Here is a 16,985-nt window from a genome sequence, read left to right on the forward strand (position 1 = left end):
GTGTGTGTGTGTAGCATGGTGGCTAAGAGTATGGACTATAGACCAGATGACCTTACTCGCTCCGGAACCGTCAGTGAAGTATTTAACCTCTCTGTGCCTCAGTTTCCTCATCTATGAAATGGGGATAATAGAACCTCATTCAAGGTTGTTGTGAGGATTAAAAGAATACATGTAAGCCCTCAGTACACTGGCACATAATGCCTGCTCGGTATTTTTACTCTGACGCTCATTTCTCTTCTGTGAATGACTCAGTGCTTTTGATATATCACGTGCCACCTCGAGCACTGTTACTTGCTATGCCGTCTTTAAAAAAATATATTATTCCTGTATTTTTCCCCTTCTACTGAATCTTAACAAACATGCTGCTATTTCTTTCAACAAAACTCTGGAGCCTAGATCCTATTTCCCTTTCGCTGTTATTCTATTTCTTTTTTCCTCTTCATAGCAGAATTGCTTCACAGAGTTTTCTGTATTTGCTGCCCAGATTCTTCACCTTCATTTTTCTCTTAAATCCATCTATTCAGGGGTTTCGACCCCTCATTCCAGTGAATTTACTCTTGTCAAAGCACCAGTGACCTCCAGTGCTAAATCCATTGTCCGTTCTCCATCTTAAGTCTCACTTGACCTCTTCTTAAAACCTTTTTTCCATTGGCTTTTAGGGCTCCACACTCTTCTGGTTTTCTTCCCAGCTCATTGTATGTGTATTCTCAGTCTCTGTTGTTGATTCCTCTCACCTCTCCAGCCTCTTAAGTTGGAGTCTCCAGAACTCAGTCCTTGGACCCCTTCTTCATCTACATATTCCTTTTGTATTGTCACCCAGCTTCCTGGCTTTAAATACTGTCATCTGGTGATGACTTTTCAAAAGTCTAGCCCAAACCTCTCCTCTCAACTCAAGACTTTTGTAGCCAGCAACCTGCTAGACCTTCCACTTGGATGTTTAATAGACCTCTCCAACTTCCAACATTCCCAGTCTGAATTGCTGAACCTTAGCCCCTGCTCTACCTGTAGGGTTCTAGTGGAAGCACTATTCTTTCATTTGCTCAAGCGATAAACCTTGAAGTTATCCTTGACTCCTCTTTTTCTGTCACCTATATCCTGTCTGGAAATCCTTTAACTCTGCCTTCAGAATATATTACAGAATGTGACTATTTCTCACCACCTTCATCTCTATCAGTGGTCCAAGGCCTGGCCATTTCTCACCTAGATTACTCCTGTGGCCTCCAAACTGGTCTCCCTGTTTCTGTCTGAGCTTTTCCTCCACACTCTGTTCTGTCCTCACCTCAACTGGGCTGTTGGTGATCCTAACATAGTGTAGATGAAGTCACTCCTGCCTAAAAACAAAAGTCCTTACAGTTGCTCCCAAGGCCTTACTCAGTGTGGTTCCTGTTACTTCTTCATCCTTATGTCTGCTCCAGCCCAGCGACCTCCTTGCTGTTTCTTAAACATACCATGCTTCTGCCCCAGTGCCTTTGCATATATTCTCTCCTTTGACTGGAATGATTTTCCCCAGTTATTTGCAAGGTTCACTCCCTACCTTTTAAAATCTTTGCTACCTTCTTGCTTTGCTACTTTCTCCGTGAGGCCTTTGATGATCATCCTGTAGCCTCTCCTCAGCACTCTCTGTCCCTCTTCCTGCATTACTTTTCTCTGAGCACTTAACACCTTTTGCAAAGATTTCACAGGTTCACATATTTGAAAGGACTCCTGAGACCCCACTGAACATACTCACTTAAAGTTTTTATTTAAAGGCAACTGATAACAGTACAGCAAGAGAAGGAGTATAGGCAGGCATTAGGGATCTGAGAGACACCAGGCGTCTGTTTCTCATGTCCTTATATGCACACAGCAAACCCGGGACAGAACACCAAGATCTGTGCAGAAGTTTCCAGGGAGTCTTTTATGCCTCTCTGGTCACATAATCAAACCATGCTGTCTAACTGCTCATGCAGGTTGAAATCCATCAGTAAATAATTTGGCCCTGGGAATGCCAGAGGCTCCTCAGAGGTAAGGATGGAGCTTTCTCAGTCTAGCTGTAAATTAACTTGATCCTATACACTTTCTAAAATACAACATAACTTTTTATTTTGTGTCTTACTTTGTAACACACACACATGCACACACTGATTGTAAGCTCCATGGAGGGCAGAACTCTTGACCATTTTGTTCATTATTGTATTCTCAGTTCCTACAATAGCACCTGGCGCATAGTAGCTTGGCTCAGTAAACATGTTGCCAAGTAAATTATTAAATAAATGGAGTTTATTTCTAGCTACATAACTATATTATAAGAGTTTTGTGAGCAGGAACCAGTAAAAAAGGAAGCTTTGTATCCTTCATGGCACCAGGACCAGGGTTGGCAGACGGCAAACATTTGGTGGTTGACTGTTAGCAAAATGGGTCTTCAGGGGCCCACCGACTTCAGATACCATTTCAGAGAGCCTCCTGGATGACTTGCAGCCAGGTGGCCAAGAATGATTTGAGCAATGTAACAATTCAAACCTATTCAAAGAGAGGTTTTTGTTTTTAGCTCTTTTACTGAAGTATAACACCCATAGGACATTAGAATTTTTTCCTCTGCAGTCCGACAGGCTGTTTTTCAATGACTTGGAACATTTGGTCAGCAGGTAATGTCATTTTGCTTAGGGCCAATTTTTCTTAGAGTGCATTCCTGAATTTTTAATATAAGTCACTGGGGAAATATGACTTCTTTAATCTTTTGTGAAACAAAACTATACTTGAATTTCCGAGTTTTATGTTGTAATGGAAAACATCAGTTAATCAGTTTTATATTTACGTAACAGACACGTTTGTAACATGTTTCTGATTTATTCTGTTACAATCCAGGTACGTCGTTTCAGAGAAAGCAGACAGAAGAATGAAGAAGATGATGAAGTTCGAGAGGTAATTTTTCTGAAAATTCCTTTATTTATATGTCAGCTTGTTAAATCAGAATACCTAGTAGGTTTATTCAGAGTAGTCAGTCCACAGGATCTCTGTTGGGTGGGTAGGACTGAGCAGGGGTTGGCTGAGGACCGCTGCCTTTGACTTATTCCAATTCGGCCTACGAGTATTCTGCTTGCTGATATTCTCTTTTTTTCCTTTTGCTCTTGTCGAAAACTTACTTAATTGTGCATGTGTGTATGTGGTGGGCGCGGGCATGGAGGTGAGGCGCAGGAATAGTAGCCCGAAGAGCTCTTTTTAATGAAAATATTTCCCAACTGCTATTAGAGCATCTTATCAGTATAAAATCTTACCCTACTGAGCTGATATTGTTCGGGGCAAAAGGAAAGAAGCTTAGTGTTTTGGTCAGCAGTGTCATCATAGGTAAATACACAGTGTCCACTGGCCTTTCTAAAATGTGGAAATTAGCCTGTTCACCCTCATCACTGTCTTTTCAGTCACTTTGGAGATTAGGGACTTGAGGTTAGCAACCGTTAACTTAAACTTCGGGCCTCTTTCTGATACTTGGTGAATTCATGATTGAAATATATTTTCCTGTTTTCTAATTGTCCTTAGTGTTTGATGATTGCTGTCTAGTACTTAAAAATTATGTTACCAATTATTTACTTTTGGGCTTTTGTCTTGATTGCTCTCCTGCAGCATTTTGTATAGTACCTGTTGTGGGTAGCCATTCTGTTTTTTATTAGGAATATAAATATGAAAAAGGTGTAGTCTGTGTCCACCAGAGATTCTCAGTTTAGTAGGTGAGACAGATATATGTAGAAAGAAAATTTTAAACGTTATGACCTGAAGTTTCATCCTCACTGAATTCATACAACTGTCCATTTTCGTTCCCTAAATATTTCAGAACTGTAGCTGACAGGCGGTGAATTGGAAAGAGTTGAAACGTGACATATCCCTCAGATTAACTTTGACAGGTCCCACTGTCTTCTCTGCTACAATAAAAAGGGGATAAATAGGAGCCCTCTCCCCCCTTTTTAAATAATATCTTTTGCCTTATTTTAAGCACACTCCTTAGGCAAAAGTCAAGACCTGGGGCTTCCCTGGTGGCGCAGTGGTTGAGAATCTGCCTGCCAATGCAGGGCACACGGGTTCGAGCCCTGGTCTGGGAAGATCCCACATGCCATGGAGCAACTAGGCCCGTGAGCCACAATTGCTGAGCCTGCGCGTCTGGAGCCTGTGCTCCGCAACAAGAGAGGCCGCGAGAGTGAGAGGCCCGCGCACCGCGATGAAGAGTGGCCCCCGCTTGCCACAACTAGAGAAAGCCCTCGCACAGAAACGAAGACCCAACACAGCCTTAAATAAATAAAGAAAGAAAGAAAGAAAGAAAGAATGACAAGTAACTTAAAAAAAAAAAAAAATTCAGGCTCTGGCCCTGTTTTTTTTTTTTTTACATATGCTGACTCTTTTTTTTTTTTTTTTTTTTACATGGGTGACCACAACAAAAGCAACAATGATTGCAATTACCAAACATGAAACAGACTCATACTATGTCATAATATTGACATTCAGTCCAGTAATCCTCCACTGTAACAGCTCCTTTACTTTGCAGTGAAAATTGATTTGTATATTCTTTGCCTCTGAGTCCTTGTGGGATTTTTTTTTTTTTTTTTAATTCAGTCAGAGAGTCACAAAAATTATACTCATCCTCATCAGTTCACTCAGTCCCATGTAATTAATTTTTTTTTCATCTTGATCTTTTGTTAGCACTTTTATGAGTTCATCAGTTTTTCATTAGAGTTCTGAAAATGCTTATTCATTCAGTTCAGCAGTACAGTCAGTTACCAGAAACCTGTACTTGTCAGAGTCTTTTCCATGAATTTCTTGAAGATGAAACCCTTTTATAGGAACATATTTGCAAAATCATCAGAGTACACCCAGAACTGTCTGTAATGACAAAAGACTTAAAAATGACCACGGTTAAAGATTTGATGAAAGTTCATAATAATGCAGTTGACAAGAAAATTAGTTATTACTGAGATATACATTTTAAAGTAATAACTAGGATTATTACTTATAACATTATACCAGAACATATAAGATTTTTAGAAATTTCATGTAATGTCTGAAATATTTATATTAACATATTTCCGTACATATTTCCATACAAATACAAATATAAGATTTTTAGAAATTTCATGTAACGTTTGAAACATTTATATTAACATATTTCCATACATATTTCCATACAAATACAAATATAAGATTTTTAGAAATTTCATGTAATGTCTGAAACATTTATATTAACATATTTCCATACAAATAACCCAATGAAAGTTTAGTATTAGTTGTTTTGTTTGTTTTTTTTATACTGCAGGTTCTTATTAGGCATCAGTTTTATACACATCAGTGTATACATGTCAATCCCAATCGCCCAATTCAGCACACCACCATCCCCACCTCACCGCAGTTTTCCCCCCTTGGTGTCCATATGACCATTCTCTACATTTGTGTCTCAACTTCTGCCCTGCAAACTGGCTCATCTGTACCATTTTTCTAGGTTCCGCATACATGCATTAATATACGATATTTGTTTTTCTCTTTCTGACTTACTTCACTCTGTATGACAGTCTCTAGATCCATCCACGTCTCAACAAATGACTCAATTTCGTTCCTTTTTATGGCTGAGTAATATTCCATTGTATATATGTACCACATCTTCTTTATCCATTCGTCTGTTGATGGGCATTTAGGTTGCTTCCATGACCTGGCTATTGTAAATAGTGCTGCAATGAACATTCGGGTGCATGTGTCTTTTTGAATTACAGTTTTCTCTGGGTATATGCCCAGTAGTGGGATTGCTGGGTCATATGGTAATTCTATTTTTAGTTTTTTAAGGAACCTCCATATTGTTCTCCATAGTGGCTGTATCAATTTACATTCCCACCAACAGTGCAAGAGGGTTCCCTTTTCTCCACACCCTCTCCAGCATTTGTTGTTTGTAGATTTTCTGATGATGCCCGTTCTAACAGGAGTGAGGTGATACCTCATTGTAGTTTTGATTTGCATTTCTCTAATAATTAGTGATGTTGAGCATCTTTTCATGTGCTTCGTGGCCGTCTGTATGTCTTCTTTGGAGAAATGTCTATTTAGGTCTTCTGCCCATTTTTGGATTGGGGTGTTTGTTTCTTTGATATTGAGCTGAATTAGCTGTTTATATATTTTGGAGATTAATCCTTTGTCCGTTGATTCATTTGCAAATATTTTCTCCCATTCTGAGGGTTGTCTTTTCGTCTTGTTTATGGTTTCCTTTGCTGTGCAAAAGCTTGAAGTTTCATTTAGGTCCCATTTGTTTATTTTTGTTTTTATTTCCATTACTCTAGGAGGTGGATCAAAAAAGATCTTGCTGTGATTTATGTCAAAGAGTGTTCTTCCTATGTTTTCCTCTAAGAGTTTTATAGTGTCCAGTCTTATATTTAGGTCTCTAATCCATTTGAGTTTATTTTGTGTATGGTGTTAGGGAGTATTCTAATTCATTCTTTTACATGTAGCTGTCCAGTTTTCCCAGCACCACTTATTGAAGAGACTGTCTTTTCTCCATTGTATATCTTGCCTCCTTTGTCATAGATTAGTTGACCATAGGTGCGTGGGTTAATCTCTGGGCTTTCTATCTTGTTCCATTGATCTATGTTTCTGTTTTTGTGCCAGTACCATACTGTCTTGATTACTGTAGCTTTGTAGTATAGTCTGAAGTCAGGGAGTCTGATTCCTCCAGCTCCATTTTTTTCCCTCAAGACTGCTTTGGCTATTCGGGGTCTTTTGTGTCTCCATACAAATTTTAAGATGATTTGTTCTAGCTCCGTAAAAAATGTCATTGGTAATTTGATAGGGATTGCGTTGAATCTGTAGATTGCTTTGGGTAGTATACTCATTTTCACAATGTTGATTCTTCCAATCCAAGAACATGGTATATCTCTCCATCTGTTGGTATCATCTTTAATTTCTTTCATCAGTGTCTTATAGTTTTCTGCATACAGGTCTTTTGTCTCCCTAGGTAGGTTTATTCCTAGGTATTTTATTCTTTTTGTTGCAATGGTAAATGGGAGTGTTTCCATAATTTCTCTTTCAGATTTTCATCATTAGTGTATAGGAAGCAAGAGATTTCTGTGCATTAATTTTGTATCCTGCAACTTACCATATTCATTAATTAGCTCTAGCAGTTTTCTGGTGGCAGTTTAGGATTCTCTATGTATAGTATCATGTCATCCGCAAACAGTGACAGTTTACTTCTTCTTTTCCAATTTGTATTCCTTTTATTCTTTTTCTTCTCTGATTGCCGTGGCTAGGACTTCCAGAAACTATGTTGAATAATAGTGGTGAGAGTGGACATCCTTGTCTCGTTCCTGATCTTAGAGGAAATGCTTTCAGTTTTTCACCATTGAGAATGATGTTTGCTGTGGGTTTGTCATATATGGCCTTTATTATGTTGAGGTAGGTTCCCTCTATGCCCACTTTCTGGAGAGTTTTTATCAGAAATGGGTGTTGAATTTTGTCAAAAGCTTTTCTGCATCTATTGAGATGATCATATGGTTTTTATTCTTCAATTTGTTAATATGGTGTATCACATTGATTGATTTGCGTATATTGAAGAATCCTTGCATCCCTGGGATAAATCCCACTTGATCGTGGTGTATGATCCTTTTAATGTGTTGCTGGATTCTGTTTGCTAGTATTTTGTTGAGGATTTTTGCATCTATATTCATCAGTGATATTGGTCTGTAATTTCTTTTTGTGTAGTGTCTTTGTCTGGTTTTGGTATCAGGGTGATGGTGGCCTCATAGAATGAGTTTGGGAGTGTTCCTTCCTCTGCAATTTTTTGGAAGAGTTTGAGAAGGATGGGTGTTAGCTCTTCTCTAAATGTTTGATAGAATTCACCTGTGAAGCCATCTGGTCCTGGACTTTTGTTTGTTGGAAGATTTTTAATCACAGTTTCAATTTCATTACTTGTGATTGGTCTGTTCATATTTTCTGTTTCTTCCTGATTCAGTCTGGAAGGTTATACCTTTCTAAGAATTTGTCCATTTCTTCCAGGTTGTCCATTTTATTGGCATAAAGTGCTTGTAGTAGTCTCTTAGGATGCTTTGTATTTCTGTGGTGTCTGTTGTAACTTCTCCTTTTTCATTTCTGATTTTATTGATTGAGTCCTCTCCCTCTTTTTCTTGATGAGTCTGGCTAATGGCTTATCAATTTTGTTTATCTTCTCAAAGAACCAACTTTTAGTTTTATTGATCTTTGCTATTGTTTTCTTTGTTTCTATTTCATTTATTTCTGCTCTGATCTTTATGATTTCTTTCCTTCTGCTAAGTTTGGGTTTTGTTTGTTCTTCTTTCTCTAGTTTCTTTAGGTGTAAGGTTAGATTGTTTACTTGAGATTTTTCTTGTTTCTTTAGGTAGGCTTGTATAGCTATAAACTTCCCTCTTAGAACCGCTTTTGCTGCATCCCATAGGTTTTGGGTCGTCGTGTTTTCATTGTCATTTGTCTCTAGGTATTTTTTTATTTCCTCTTTGATTTCTTCAGTGATCTCTTGGTTATTTAGTAACGTATTGTTTAGCCTCCATGTGTTTGTCCTTTTTACGTTTTTTCCCCTGTAATTCATTTCTAATCTCATAGCGTTGTGGTCAGAAAAGATGCTTGATATGATTTCAATTTTCTTAAATTTACTGAGGCTTGATTTGTGACCCAAGGTGTGATCTATCCTGGAGAATGTTCCGTGCGCACTTGAGAAGAAAGTGTAATCTGCTGTTTTTGGATGGAATGTCCTATATATATCAATTAAATCTATCTGGTCTATTGTGTCATTTAAAGCTTCTGTTTCCTTATTTATTTTCATTTTGAATGATCTGTCCATTGGTGTAAGTGAGGTGTTAAAGTCCCCCACTATTATTGTGTTACTGTCGATTTCCTCTTTTATAGCTGTTAGCAGTTGCCTTATGTATTGAGGTGCTCCTATGTTGGGTGCATATATATTTATAATTGTTATATCTTCTTCTTGGATTGATCCCTGGATCATTATGTAGTGTCCTTCCTTGTCTCTTGTAACATTCTTTATTTTAAAGTCTATTTTATCTGATATGAGTATAGCTACTCCAGCTTTCTTTTGATTTCCATTTGCATGGAATATCTTTTCCATCCCCTCACTTTCAGTCTGTATGTGTCCCTAGGTCTAAAGTGGGTCTCTTGTAGACAGCATATATATGGGTCTTGTTTTTGTATCCATTCAGCCAGTCTATGTCTTTTGGTTGGGGCATTTAATCCATTCACGTTTAAGGTAATTATCGATATGTATGTTCCTATGACCATTTTCTTAATTGTTTTGGGTTTGTTTTTGTAGGTCCTTTTCTTCTCTTGTGTTTCCCACTTAGAGAAGTTCCTTTAGCATTTGTTGTAGAGCTGGTTTGGTGGTGCTGAATTCTCTTAGCTTTTGCTTGTCTGCAAAGCTTTTGATTTCTCCATCAAATCTAAATGAGATCCTTGCCGGGTAAAGTAATCTTGGTTGTAGGTTCTTCCCTTTCATCACTTTAAGTATATCATGCCACTCCCTTCTGGCTTGCAGAGTTTCTGCTGAGAAATCAGCTGTTAACCTTATGGGAGTTCCCTTGTATGTTATTTGTCGTTTTTCCCTTGCTGCTTTCAATAATTTTTCTTTCTCTTTAATTGTTGCCACTTTGATTACTATGTGTCTCGGCGTGTTTCTCCTTGGGTTTATTCTGTATGGGACTCTCTGCGCTTCCTGGACTTGGGTGGCTATTTCCTTTCCCATGTTAGGGAAGTTTTCGACTATAATCTCTTCAAATATTTTCTCTGGTCCTTTCTCTCTCTCTTCTCCTTCTGGGACCCCTATAATGCGAATGTTGTTGCGTTTAATGTTGTCCCAGAGGTCTCTTAGGCTGTCTTCATTTCTTTTCATTCTTTTTTCTTTAGTCTGTTCTGCAGCAGTGAATTCCACCATTCTGTCTTCCAGGTCACTTATCCGTTCTTCTGCCTCAGTTATTCTGCTATTGATTCCTTCTAGTGTAGTTTTCATTTCAGTTATTGTATTGGTCATCTCTGTTTGTTTGTTCTTAATTCTTCTAGGTCTTTGTTAATCATTTCTTGCATCTTCTCAATCTTTGCCTCCATTCTTATTCCGAGGTCCTGGATCATCTTCACTATCATTATTCTGAATTCTTTTTCTGGAAGGTTGCCTATCTCCACTTCATTTAGTTGTTTTTCTGGGGTTTTTTCTTGTTCCTTCATCTGGTACATAGCCCTCTGCCTTTTCATCTTCTCTATCTTTCTGTAACTGTGGTTTTTGGTCCACAGGCTGCAGGATTATAGTTTTTCTTGCTTCTGTTGTCTGCCCTCTGGTGGTTGAGGCTATCTAAGAGGCTTGATGGGAGGCTCTGGTGGTGGGTAGAGCTGACTGTTGCTGTGGCGGTCAGAGCTCAGTAAAACCTTAATCCACTTGACTGTTGATGGGTGGGGCTGGGTTCCCTCCCTGTTGGTTGTTTTGCCTGAGGCAACCCAACACTGGAGCCTACCCGTGCTCTTTGGTGGGGTTAATGGCAGACTCTGGGAGGGCTCACGCCAAGGAGAACTTCCCAGAACCTCTGCTGCCAGTGTTCTTATCCCCACGGTGAAACAGAGCCACTACTCGCCTCTGCAGGAGACCCCCCAACACCAGCAGGTAGGTCTGGTTCAGTCTCCCCCAGGGTCACTGCTCCTTCCCCTGGGTCCCGATGCACACATTACTTTGTGTGTGCCCTCCAAGAGTGGGGTCTCTGTTTCCCCCAGTCCTGTCAAAGTCCTGCAATCAATTCCCACTAGGCTTCAAGTCTGATTCTCTAGGAATTCCTCCTCCCGTTGCCGGACCCCCAGGTTGGGAAGCCTGACGTGGGGCTCAGAACCTTCACTCCAGTGGGTGGACTTCTGTGGTATAAGTGTTAGCCAGTCTGTGAGTCACCCACCCAGCAGTTATGGGATTTGATTTTACTCTGATTGCGCCCCTCCTACCGTCTCACTGTGGCTTCTCCTCTGTCCTTGGACGTGGGGTATCCTCCTTGGTGAAGTCCAGGGTCTTCCTGTCAATGATTGTTCAGCAGCCAGTTGTGATTCTGGTGCTCTCGCAAGAGGGAGTGAGAGCACGTCCTTCTACTCCGCCATCTTGGTTAATCTCCTCTGGCCCTGTTTTAAAAAAAAAAAAAAAAAAAAAAAAGTCAAGACCTGAGTCACTAAGGAGAGAAGGAAAAGCACCCTGCTTAAGGAGAGGGAGACTCTCAATTTACTCTTTTCTCCCCTGAATTCTTCCAAAGGAATCCTGTTTAGTAGTTGACTACTAGGTAATACCACAGCCTTTAAGGTCAAGCAGTTTTAGACTCTGATAGGAAAAATCGATTATCAAATAATTCTTCTGTACCATCTTTAGCAGTCATAAGATAGACTCTAGGTTTTTGTGGGGTTTTTTTCTTTTAATGAAACTTCCAAGTCTAAATCTGATTTACTTCATCATCTGACATTCCATACTTGCTATTTAGGATTTTTAACTGATCCAGTAATGCCACTTACCTGGAATTTTAGGGAATAGGAAAGTGACACTGTTGGTGTTGTGGGTTTTTTCTTTTCTCTGTCTTACTATAGAAGTTTGATGTTCTGGGACACTCCTCCCCTCCAAGTTGTGTCCCACTTCATTAGAATATGAAGAAATATGAACAGTATAGTAACTCAGTTAATAACCTGTCTTTAAAAAGAATATGCTAGGATAACCTTCTAAATGTCTAGTTGTAATAGGTTTCACAGATCTCTTTCCCTTATACCACTTAACACTATCCATGCAGTAAGATAGGAAATTTTGCAACATAAGCTAACATTACCAGCAATAGTACCAGTATTGACTGCAGTGTTTTCCCACACCGTGTCTTTCATTAATAGCCTTCAGTAATTGATTACAGAACTAAAAGCTACCACCATCCACTAAATTTCACACTCAACATTCCCAATATCAAAGTCATTCTCCTAAATACATGTATTGGGAAAAAATAGAACTGGTTACCTATTTGACTTTATTCATTACTGTTTTCAAGGGAAAAAGGGAAATGGTATTTATTAAATTTTTGCTATGTGCATTACTTATACTAATCTCAGTTTCTATTTTACAAATGAGGAACCTGAGACCAGACTTCAGGTCACATGGTGGGGCTGGATTTTGAACCTATTCTACCTCCGAGTCTGGACTTTTCCACCATACTATGTCCTTTCAGGGCTTTATATTATAATAACATTAATACAAGGTATGGCCAATGAATGGCTAAAAATTTAAGACTTCTAAAATCATGCAGCACGTGAAGATCACTTTATAATAAGCACAGAATCAATTGCTTTTTAAATTTTTTTACAAGGTGATTTTTGGAAACTAAGAGGAGAAAGCTATAGATTAGGGATCCCCTACCACATTTATTATATTTGTATTCATCTTATATAGAGTGCCCTTAAAGTAGAAAAGGAAGTTTGCCAAATGGTAAGAATGAATGCTAGAAAGAAATGATTCTTGGTTCTTGGATTATTTGACTTAAACTTGATTAACTTTGTCTTTTTTGTTCTGTTTTGTTTTTTAGGCCGCACTATGCGGCATGCGGGATCTTAGTTCCCCGACCAGGGATTGAACCCGTGCCCCCTGCATTGGGAGCACAGAATCTTAACCACTGGACCGCCAGGGAAGTCCCTTGATTAACTTTTTTAATTTCACAGATTATAGAAATATTTCTTTATAATGGATCCTTTGTGTTTGAAATCACTAATCTCAGTTCTTCATTCGTCTTTTAAAGAGTAAGAGTGAACATTTTATTCAAGGATGGTAAGGAGAGGGTATGAGAAATTTCATATGGGAGTTTTTCAGAAGAAAGAACTTTGGAGTTCAGATTTTCAGCTATATTTTAAGACTATAACAGGTAATCAGGGCTTCTTAGGTAATTTTTTAGTATGCCATAGGGTATTATAAATTTTTTCATTCTCAGCATTCTATTTTGAACTTGACTAATAGAGTTTGAGACTTTCCCAAGCTGTGGTTCACAGTTTTGCAGAATTATTTAGCTCAGAATATGAATCCCAGTATCATACTTAAATTATTTAAACAGACAAACAAAAGCATTAGTCCTTCCAGTAGAGAAAAAACATGCTTTAATGTCTTTTTGTTCACATAGAAACACTCTCAAGTATTTTCTTTAATTATAAGTTCATATTTAAATAAAAGGCCAAATAGTAAATATTTTAGGCTTTGCAAGCCATATATGGTGTCTGTCACTTATTTTTTTTTTTTACAATCCTTTAAAAACGTAAAAACTCTTCTTAGTCTGATCCACAGTCCATAGTTGGACTGGGCCTCTGATTTCTTTCTTATGTTCTATCTGAATTTGAGGCAGGGTTGATACCCTCTTTTAAACTGTAATACCAAGTGAAGAGTGAAAAGGCAACCAATAGCATGGGAGAAAATATTTGCAAATCATATATCTGATAAAGGATTAATAACCAGAATATATAAAGGGCTCCTAAAATTCAACACAAAAAACAACCTAATTTAAAAATGAACAAAGGGCTTGAATAGATATTTCTCTAAAGAAGAAATACAAGTAACCAAAAAACACATGAAATGATGCTCAACATCACTAATCACTAGGAGATTCTAATCAAAACCATGAGATACAATTCACACCCCTTTGGATGGCTATTATCCAAAAATTAGAAAGTAACAAGTATTGGCAAGAAAATAGAGAAATTGGAACCCTTGTGCATTGCTGGTGGGAAGATAAAAGCTACTGTGGAAAACAGTATGATGGTCCCTCAGAAAATTAAACATAGAATTGCCATATGATCTAGTGATTCCACTTCTGTGTATTTACCAAAAAAAATTGAAAGCAGGGACTCGAACATGTATTTGTACACCAATGTTCATAACATTATTTACAATAGCCCACAGGTAGTAACGATCCAAAGTCTATCAAAAGATGAATGGGTAAACAAGATGTGATAGATACATCCATTGGAATATTCTTTAGCCTTACAAGGAATGAAATTGAAGTATAGAATGGTACATACTATATCATGGATAAACCTTCAAAACATTATACTAAGTAAAGTAAGTCGGACATAAAAGAACAAATACTATATGATTCCACTTACATGAGATACCTAGAGTAGTCAAATTCATACAGATTGAAAGTAGAAGAGTGATTATCGGGGTTTGGGGGGGGCAGTTAGGGAATGAAGGGTTATTTAATGGGTATGGAGTTTCAGTTAGGGATTATGAAAAAGTTGTGGCAATGGATGATGGCAGTGGTTGTACAACAGTGTGAATGTACTTAATGCCACTGAAATACACACATAAAAATGGTTAAAATGGTAAATTTTTATGTTACGTATATATTACTACAAAAAAGTGCAATAATACTAGGGTAGTATATTTTTAAATCTCGCAAAAAGTATATGGAAACATTGTCTTGCCATTGGCCCTATGCCTCCACTCATGAGGTAAATTCATAGAAGTAATGTAGTTCAAAGATATCAGTAAAGTCCACAGTCTGTTGTACAGAAAGATAAAGTATTATCTGAGTATAATGTTTGAGATGCTAAAATGAAGATGTAGTATTTAGACAAAGGCAAAGTATGAAATTTGGCAATGGTGATAATTCATTCAAAGAAGTAATAATCATAAAAAGGCATATGTGTTTAAAATTTTGCTAGATTCTGCCAAATCACTCCAAATATGTTACACCAGTTCCTCTCCCGACCAGTAGTATTAGGGAGTGCTTATTTCCCTGCATCCTTGCGGTCATGACATATTACTACATCTTTTGATCTTTACAAATCTAAGTGGTGAGAAATTATTTCTTACTGTTGCTTTTAACTCATACTACTTGTATTACTAGTGAGTCTGAGCAATTTTTGTGTTTGTAAGTTATATTTATATGAAACACCTGATCATGTTCTTTGCATAGAATATTCTTTTCTTTTGGCTAGGGCATTGGTCTTTCTGCAATTGGTTTATAAGAGCACTCGGGTGAAAGTGTGTGCACACTCTGTATGTGTGTTTGTGTAGTTACAGTTAGGGTTTTTGTTATGTAAAAGAAGTATCCACTTGTTCCTGAGAGTTTTTTGTTTGCTTGTTTAAGTCCAGAATGGGTAATGAATTAAGAGCTTTTTTGGCATCTGTGAAGATAAGCATGCAGGGTTCTTCCTCCTGTGTTCTGTTAATATGGCGAATTATATTATTTCCTATCCTATTATTGACCCAACCTTAGTATCATTTTGTGAAGCCCCTGATAATAGGTGTACTGGTCTTTCCACGCGCCCTGGGATTCCTTTTGTTTGCTTTGATATTCATGAGTAAGATACTGTAATTTTCCTTTTGTGCATGCAGTCCTTTATCAGTTTTCAGTACCATGTTATGCTGGCGTTATAAAAACCAGCTGGAAGCTTGCTTTCTTTATGCTCTGTTCCTATTGAAATAGCCATGGAATCATCTGTTCTTTGAAGATTTGGTAGAATTTACCTGTGAAACTTTCTGGTTGTGATCCTTTTCGGGAGTGTAGTTCTTTTAAGAATTTTCTCAAAATGTTGATAATTAGTCTGTCGAGACTGTCTATCTTTTCTTGATTCAGTTTAGGTCATTTATTTTCCAAATTACTTAGAACTGAGCAGAGTGTTTTATCATAATTCTTTTAATTTTCCTTAGATCTTTTTCCCCTCCATTCTCCTTTCTTTGCTTTAATTTAACAATTCATTTTTAAATTGTTTCATGTGTTCTGATATGCAGTATTTTTATTATCATTTTCTAGGTATTCTACAATTTTTGTTTTGTTTTGCAGTTTGGAATCCAGGCTTTTGTCTTATTAATTTCTAATTTTATTGCATTGTGATTAGAAAGTATGATAATATTCTTTTTACTATTTAGAATTGATGTTTTTCTTAGCATCCCATTATGTATCGGTTAAAACATTTCATGGGGTCTTGAAAAGAAGTATATTGTTTATTTTCAGAGTACAGAGTTCAACATGTATCAGTTAGATCTACCTTATTATGTAATTTAGGTCTCCTTTTTTCTTTTAAATATATATATTTTTTATTTTATTTTATAAATTTATTTATTTATTTTTGGCTGCATTGGGTCTTCATTGCTGTGCGCGTGCTTTCTCTAGTTGTGGCGAGCGGGGGCTACTCTTCATTGTGGTGCGCGGGCTTCTCATTGCGGAGGCTTCTCTTGTTGCGGAGCACAGGTTCTAGGTGCATGAGCTTCAGTAGTTGTGGCATGTGGGCTCAGTAGTTGTGGCTCATGGGCTCTAGAGTGCAGTAGTTGTGGTGCAGGGCTTAGTTGCTCCGCGGCATGTGGGATCTTCCCGGACCAGGGCTTGAACCCGTGTCCCCTGCATTGGCAGGCGGATTCTTAACCACTGTGCCACCAGGGAAGTCCCTGTATATATATATATTTTAATGTAGAGCTAGTTCTTGTTATTCATGGTAGTTGTATTCTGTAAAGTCACTGTAAACAGAAATACAGGAATAGGTTCCTGCCAGCCACTGGTTACAACATTTTTGTTAACTGATTAATACATAACCCTTTCCATGTGTGTTTCTGTTTTAAGACCTTACTCCATATATATCATTGATTCATTAGCATTGGACTTGTGGCCCATTCAACGCATGCCTTAATGAAGCGTATATGATGCATGTGTTTCCTCCATAAGGCCCATAACAGCTTCTTGCACTTAGGAACCCTAGACAGCGCTTCAGCACTACACTGGGGGCCGTTTTAAAGGTAAAATCCCCTGCTGAAAGCACAAAATTGTGAATACGGCACTAAACATACTATGAAAAGGGTACTCGTTTAAAGAAGGCTGAGTGTCGCCTCGTTCGACCTCATCTGGGAAGGTGTGTGTCAGGCGATTCAGAATTTTCACCTCTCTGCGCGTGTCCGTGAATGACCACAAACGCATCAGGAGTTAGAAATAAATTTTGACAAGTAGGTGAATTTGCATATACGGAGTCTGAAAATTATG

At 38.0% G+C, this 16,985-nt stretch overlaps 1 protein-coding gene across 2 annotated transcripts in view; it reads left to right on the forward strand.

Moving 5' to 3' along the window:
• MRE11 (MRE11 homolog, double strand break repair nuclease) overlaps nt 1-16,985 on the forward strand; it is a 75,529-nt gene that overhangs the window by 38,035 nt on the left and 20,509 nt on the right. For both annotated transcript variants that reach the window (XM_036861949.1, XM_036861950.1), the window contains exon 14: nt 2,845-2,901. In XM_036861949.1, the coding sequence (XP_036717844.1) occupies nt 2,845-2,901 (57 nt within the window). The remainder of the gene's footprint in view (nt 1-2,844; nt 2,902-16,985) is intronic.

Source organism: Balaenoptera musculus, chromosome 8 (assembly GCF_009873245.2).
Source record: "Balaenoptera musculus isolate JJ_BM4_2016_0621 chromosome 8, mBalMus1.pri.v3, whole genome shotgun sequence".
In the NCBI taxonomy this organism is placed as follows: domain Eukaryota; kingdom Metazoa; phylum Chordata; class Mammalia; order Artiodactyla; family Balaenopteridae; genus Balaenoptera; species Balaenoptera musculus.